The sequence below is a fragment of the Mus pahari genome, chromosome 13 (genome assembly GCF_900095145.1).
Source record: "Mus pahari chromosome 13, PAHARI_EIJ_v1.1, whole genome shotgun sequence".
Taxonomy (NCBI): domain Eukaryota; kingdom Metazoa; phylum Chordata; class Mammalia; order Rodentia; family Muridae; genus Mus; species Mus pahari.
Genome location: NC_034602.1, coordinates 27,547,623 through 27,555,210, shown reverse-complemented (window position 1 = coordinate 27,555,210; position 7,588 = coordinate 27,547,623). Strand labels below are relative to the sequence as shown.

Below are 7,588 nucleotides of genomic sequence, written 5' to 3'. Positions count from 1 at the left end.
TTTTTGGTTTTTCGAGACAGGGTTTCTCTGTGTAGCCCTGGCTGTCCTGGAACTCACTCTGTAGACCAGGCTGGCCTCCAACTCAGAAATCCGCCTGCCTCTACCTCCCGAGTACTGGGATTAAAGGCATGTGCCACCACCGCCCGGCGCAACTTTTTATTTTAATAGATTTAGTATTAAGTTGAACTTCCCTAATCTGAAGTTTTTAAATGGTCCCAAATCTGAAACTTTATAAGTACCTGGGATGATTCCATGAGTGAAAAATTCTACATCTAATCTTGCATAATAGGTCAGAGTCACAAAACAGATATGCTAAATTATAAAACAACCTTCAGTTTGTCTGAAATACAAATGAATTTCACATTTCAGCTCGAGTTCTAGCCCTAAGATACCTAATTTGTATATGTACAAAAATTAAAATATCTGAAACACTTTGGTCCTATACATTTAAGATAGGGGTTATTTAGTTTGCATTAGTTTGGTTGTTAACCCCTGTAACCCCTGTTCAGAGTGGAGGTGCTGTGCTTTTGTAGCACTGGCTAGCCAGACTGGGCTTGAATTTAAGAGATCTGCTTGCCACTCTCTGAATTCATGGTCCTGCATTGACTGTGCTGGGATTATCAGCATGCATCACCACATTAGACTGCTTATCAGTTATCAAAGAGCTCATTTCACGCATAAGAGATCAGCTGTTTTGAATAGCTCTAAGAATTTTTTTTTTTTACTTTTGTTATATATCTCAAAAGTTTTTTGTTCATTTTTAGAAAGAAAATAATGTGGCAAAATACATTAACTGCTTTCCTGGTGGGTGGTAGCAAAATTGTTTTAAATTGGTTCCAGGTAATTTAGATGTGTGAACCAGATGCTTGTTCTGTTCTTTTCACCTAAACCTTTACCTGCTTGGGGACCAGTAGGGTATGTCAGTGCCAAGATGGCAGGTTGTCTGCTTTGATGACCCAAGTCAGTTTTAACTCCCATATTTATAGTCAGTCATATGCTTGGAAATTAATAATAGGTCGTTTTTTAGAACTGAGGAGTATTTCAGTACACTTTTTACTTTATAATTGGTTAATTAGAAAGTAAAAGGCTTTTTTTCCCTCTAAGATGGGGTTTCTCTGTGTAGTCCTGGCTGTCTTGGAACTGGCTCTGTACAACAGGCTGGCCTTAAATTCAGAGATTCACTTGCCACTGCCTCTCTAGTACTGGGATCAAAGATGTGTACCACTACCACCCAGCGAGTCGAATCAAACCCAGGGCTTGCATATGCCAAGCAAATGCTCTCTCTACCAGTGAGCTTTATCCCCAGCATTTTTTTTTTAAATTTAAATATTTGAGACTGGGTCTTGTTAAGGGGCCTAGGCTGGCTTGAACTGTTTTCTCCTGCCTCAGTCTCCCTGTTCACCTTGCATCAACATGTCTTACTTCTCATTTTTCCATCCTATTTGTGTTTCATAATTGAAACCTGTTTCTTGTAGTTTTTAATACTTTTTAAAAATAATATACATAAATCCTTTTAAAGTCTTAAAATTAATATGTGGGTACTTATCTTATATTTAGGACTTTATGAAAATGGAAAATTATGAGGCATATGTAGGTTTTGATCTCTGTGAGACACCTCTCTCCGCTGTTGCTCAGAAGATTATGTCTGCTATGCGTTCAGGTGATTTAATGGATTCTAGGAATGAGGGAGAGAGTACAAAGAGTAAGTAATTTTATGGGCCTTCCTTTTATTGTCTTGAATGTTAATTATTTTAAAGACTAAGACTTAAGTGAAATGGATATAAAATTATTCCATAGAACTTTATATTTTGTAGGGATTTTTGCTGCCTAAAAAGGAAGTAGTTTCAAATATGTTTCCTCCCTGCCTTTCCATTCATTGTGACCAAATTGCTTACTGAATTTGAAGTCTAATCCCATTGTTTTAATACAACACATTCTTCCTTGTTTCAGGTATTCTAGTATATTCAAAGAAGATGAGATCTTTTATAATGCCTCTTGTTTGACTGTCAGATTATTGAATTTGTACATAATAGTTGCTGTTGTATATGATCATAAGAGAAGTGTTTCTGTTATTGTACTGCCATAAAATGTATAAACTCTGGGTATCAGAGAAGTATGGCTTTGTCTGTATGGGTTTATGATGTGTGGTATAATAGTAAAAAGCTGTGGCATATATTCTCAGGTTCAGGTATACCTGAAAGGTTTGTAACAAGTAGTTTGTTTTGTTTTGTTTTTTGTTTTTTTAATCAGCAAAACCAGTGGCTTCTTTTCATACAAAATAAGTTATAAGTGATACTGTTAGGATATTGAGATGAAATCATTCAGACTATTACCAAGTATTGGCACAAACACTAACAAATAAACACATTTTCTCAGTTAAGAGACAATAGTACTTGGGGCTGGAGAGATGACTCAGTGAAAAAGAGGCATCAGGCTTTAGCAGCTCAGTTTGAATCCCTTGTACTCAGATGGAAAAGCCAGCTGTGTGTGTCTGTAACCTCAGTATTTGAGGTAGAGGCAGGTAGATACAGGGAGTTTACTGGCCAGCTAGCCTAAGTGAAAATTACTGCTTACATTGCTAGAATCTCAATTTTTCTCAAAATATTCTTGTCCAAAGGTCACCACTACCTGACTTACTACAACTTTTATAATGAAAGGCATTTTATATTGCTTCAAAGACCTCTTTGTCAGAGATTACTTATCTATTTGTAGGGGTCCAGACTTCCTGTCTGAGGTACACAGGTCTATTCATGGGTCAGTTTCATTGCATCAGGTCCCTGTCAGCAAAGTATGAACTCACATAGTAAATGCCCCTTCCAAGGCACGTTTGAAGACGATCAACTTGCTTGTAAATTGGATTACCAGTTGGAACTCAGGATAATTTCTCTTCAGTCCTAGTCTAAACAACAGTCTCATAGGGTGGGCGTGCAGTCATGTGCCAGAATGACCCTGCGCCTGTAAAGACTTCATGAAGATGCTTTACCACCAACTGAGACCTTGTATTTCAGAACATGAAAGAAATACATTTACACTTTGTTCTTTAAGCCATTGTATTAGAAGCTTTTGTGTTTGTAGCTTTTTTTTTTTTTTTAAATCTTAACTCCCTTTATATTCAGAATTGGGTTCATCTGTAAACTTTTTGGCGTTATATTGTTCAGTAATACTGTCAAAAGATTTGCCAGTTACTGGGGTCAAAGGAGTTTTCAAGGTTATTAGCTGACTAGATGCTGTGTTATACTTGAGATTAAGAATTTTTTTGGTCAGTATGTATGTTTATTTTTATCTTCATTTTCATATAAAAAACATTCCAGCACACATTTATTAGAACTTTAATTTTAGTTAGAGTTTAGGGATATATATTATATTAAAAATATTTTGCAAACATGAATTCATAAAGGGCTGATTTCCTAAAAAGTATTTGTTAAAATCCATTTAATGTGAAACTCATCTTTATTCCCTGTGTATTGTAGGAGTATTTTGAAATATCAAGGACAGAATAGAAACAAAATGACAAAATAGACCTGTGATGATTGTATTCTTTTTAATTAGGAGTAAATGAATAAAAAAGTTTTTTTTTAAAGATTTATGTATTATTATACATAAGTACACTGTAGCTGTCTTCAGACATTCCAGAAGAGGGCACCAGATCTCATTACAGGTGTTTGTGAGCCACCATGTGGTTGCTGGGATTTGAACTCAGGACCTTCAGAAGAGCAGTCAGTACTCTTACCTGCTGAGCCATCTCTCCAGCCCGAGTAAAAATTTTTATGTGTAAAATTAAGTATGAAATCCTTCCTTCAGATCACTCTCATGGCCCTAAAAGCATTTAGATTTTAGTTCCCAAGGTCACTGCTCTCATTCAGGCCCCTGCCTCATGGAGATTTTTATGGTAGCCTTCAAGTTTTTTGTTTTCTGCCACTTTGGTTGTTTTGCTTGTGCCATGGCTTGAGGTCATTCTTTGTCCTTGTTCTCTGGAAAGTTTGTCCCAAGAAATGTTACCATGTATTCCTATGTATTATCTGGTTTCAAACTCCCCTTTATATATTATATTCTGCTATTCTCTATTTTCCATCTTTTTGTGTTGCAGTAAATCTCCAACCCCAATAAGCCTCTGCAAAAACCATACAACTCAACTGTAATATTTGTAAGCTGCATGTCTGGATTGGGCAGAATTACCTCAACACTATTCTATTCCCCAGCTATTATATCCCTTGCTATTTGTGGCTTTTTTCCCCAGCTCTGAGATTCCTTGCTACTGTGACTTCTCCTGGTCATGTGGTTCTGCTCCATTGTCCTTCCACTTCCTCTTCCTCTTCCTCCATCTTCCCTTCCTCCCTTCTTTTCCCCTACTCTCTAAAACCTCTAGCCCCACCATTCCCTTGCATTGGTCAATCACAGGCTTTAGCCTTTATTTAACTAGTTAAAATGGGAAGAAGGTTCTCATGAAATCCCCTGAAAACATGATCTACTCATCAGGGCAGCCCTTCTTGAGGAAGCAGAATGAACATTAGAATACAAACAGCACCAGGGCAACCTACAACATTCTCCCCTTTTTGTCCAATTAAAAGGCTCTTTCAGATACAATCTGAGCACAACCATTACAATTATGCAAATTATAAGGTATAAGATACACTTAACATCCAGTCCATCATCTTTGTCCCATTTGGATAAAGTACTCTAACATCTAACTTAAGCCACAATTCTATACCTGAATTATGTTCAGGTTTTAGCTTGTATTGCCATCGGAAAACCATCCTCTCAAATCTATATAACTTCTCTCAGTGCTAAACAATTTGTGTTTACTATGAGACTATAACTAGTCTTCAACCACGTCAGAAATCCAAGAATGACTTAAATATATCTGAAAATACAGGAATCATAAAACATAGCTTTTAAAACTTAACCAATTTGTAGAGTCCACAGACTCTCTGGATAGTCTCTCATTCCTCAAAATGTTGGAGCATCAGTCTTCAGCTTCCTGGTTCAGGATCTTCTGACAGACCTTTGCAAAGCAGAATTATTGAGGACTGCTTACCCTGTCTTGACAGAGTTATCGGTCAATTATTCTGTATAATGTGTCCTTTTCTTGGACAGTATTATTGTCCATAGAAGAACTGAGACAATTCTTGCCCGGTGGCTATCTTACCACAACTGGAACAACTCTATTGATGCTCACTTTCTCTGAGGGTGCTATCAAGAGCAAACATGTCTCTAGTCAAATGATCTTTAATACCGAAATGTCCTTAAATGTTGTACTCTGTGGACTTCTGACACTTTTGAAGACTGTGCAAAGTATATCTGAACTGTTAAACCTTAACTCTGCTATGCTTAGTCATTTCAATTTGAGTAAATGAAAAACACCATATCGTGCCGGGCGTGGTGACGCACGCCTTTAATCCCAGCACTCGGGAGGCAGAGGCAGGTGGATTTCTGAGTTGGAGGCCAGTCTGGTCTACAAAGTGAGTTCCAGGACAGCCAGGTCTATACAGAGAAACCCTGTCTCGAAAAACAAACAAACAAAACCAAAAAACCCCACCATATTGTAATTGGATCAGAATATAATACAACCATGAGTTTACTATCTGGCCTTTAACTCATGTTACTTAATCATCCTAAACAGTTTGTAATGGAAGTTATTAGAAGGACTGGATTAAGCCTTGTATTGTTAGATGGGTTGCATAGGTACAATACCTACCAAAGAATAGCCATTAATTAATTTCAAATTTTATATCAATATAATAAATTCACACCAATGAAAACCTTAAATCTGCATCAGTCTATAAATTGTATACCAGTGCAAAGTTATAACTTCAACTTATATTTTTGTTGTTATTCCATTCAGATTTTAACTATGACTCTGAAAATGTGACACTTTTCTGTCTCCCCTGTACTCATCATTTCCTTTTTGACCTTTTTTTTGTTTGGTTGGTTTTTTTGAGGCCTTTTTGACCTTTCACAGCTCACAGTGTTTTATTGCTTGTTTCCTTTATGAACATGGATGCAGATTTTTCTCAATGAAATACTTGTAAACTGAATTTTAATACCACATTGAAGGCATGTACAACATGTTCAAGTTAGGTTTTTTTTTTTTTTTAAAGATTTATTTATTATATGTAAGTACATTGTAGCTGTCCTCAGACACTCCAGAAGAGGGAGTCAGATCTTGTTAAGGATGGTTATGAGCCACCATGTGGTTGCTGGGATTTGAACTCTGGACCTTTGGAAGAGCAGTCGGGTGCTCTTACCCACTGAGCCATTTCACCAGCCCCTCAAGTTAGTTTTATTCCAAGGATATAACGATGATTCAAAACAAGCAAATTAGTAAATTAATATAGCACATAAATAGAATCAGGGATAGAAATCACATGATCATCTCAATAGATACATATATTTGACAAGGGCATTTGACAAAGTTCATTACCCTTTCATACTTGTCCTGAAGCTGCTAGGTCTAGAAGGACCATACCTTAGCATAGTAAGACAGTTAGGATCAGGTAACAGCACTTCCCTCCATGTTTGACCACCTAAGTTCAATCACCAGGATCTACCTGGTGGAATGTGAGAATTTCTCCTGAAGGTTGTTTCCTGGCTGTGTGCATGGTGTGGCACATTCACACACAAACATAGGTAAGTGTGTTTTTAAAATTAAGGATTGTGAAGATTACTCCATGATTAAAGTACTTACACAAGTGCAAGGACTAGTATTAAGATTACAGAATTCATGTAAATGCTGTATGTGTGTGTATATATACACGTGTGTGTGTCTGTAGTGAGACTAGCCTTACCCGTGAATTCTCAGTTTGAGAAGTTCTGCCTCAATGAATAAGGTAGAAGGGTGATGGGAGATTCCTTACATCAACTTTGAATCTCTACTTGCACAAGCACCATGTGTTCATGCACCTACTCACATGTGTACCTGTATTTGCAAACATGTATACACACTTGCACACTGCACACATGAAAATGAGAAAATAATTTAAAAAAAATAAAAAACCGATAGCAAACATTAGATTAAGTGGAGAAAAAAATTGAAAGCATTCTCTGTAAAATCAGGAATAAGAAAACAATGTCTAATTAGTGAGATAAAGCAGCAGGTAAAGGAGCTTAATATTGAGTCTGACAAGTTGAGTTCAATCCCTGGCACCCACATGATAGAAGGACAGAACCAACATTGATAGTTGTCCTTTGACCACTGGCATCCTAAGGTAAGCACAGCCCACCACAAATGAAACATAACAAACAGGTTTTTTTTAGTGTTCTTTTGTATTTATTTTTAGAATTTTATGTTTTTTAAAAAGTGTTTTGTAGGGGTTTTTTTGTAATTATCTTATTTTTTTTATTAGATATTTTCTTTATTTACATTTCAAATGCTATCCTGAAAGTTCCCTATACTCTCACCCCACCCCTGCTCCCCTACCCACCCACTCCCACTTCTTGGCCCTAGCATTCCCCTGTGCTGTGTCATATAAAGTTTGCAAGACCAAGGGGCCTCTCTTCCCAATGATGGCCAATTAGGTCATCTTCTGCTACATATGCAGCTAGAGACACGAGCTCTGGGGGTACTGGTTAGTTCATATTGTTGTTCCAC

General features: G+C 37.0%; 1 protein-coding gene across 1 annotated transcript in view; it reads left to right on the top strand.

Annotated features, from left to right (window-relative positions):
- Window positions 1–1,552: 1,552 nt before the first annotated feature.
- The window catches only part of Poln (DNA polymerase nu), a 133,785-nt gene continuing 127,749 nt past the window's right edge, over window positions 1,553–7,588 (top strand). Inside the window, exon 1 of the mRNA XM_021210304.2 lies at window positions 1,553–1,702. Coding sequence (XP_021065963.1) covers window positions 1,564–1,702 — 139 coding nt within the window. The 5' untranslated portion in view covers window positions 1,553–1,563. The remainder of the gene's footprint in view (window positions 1,703–7,588) is intronic.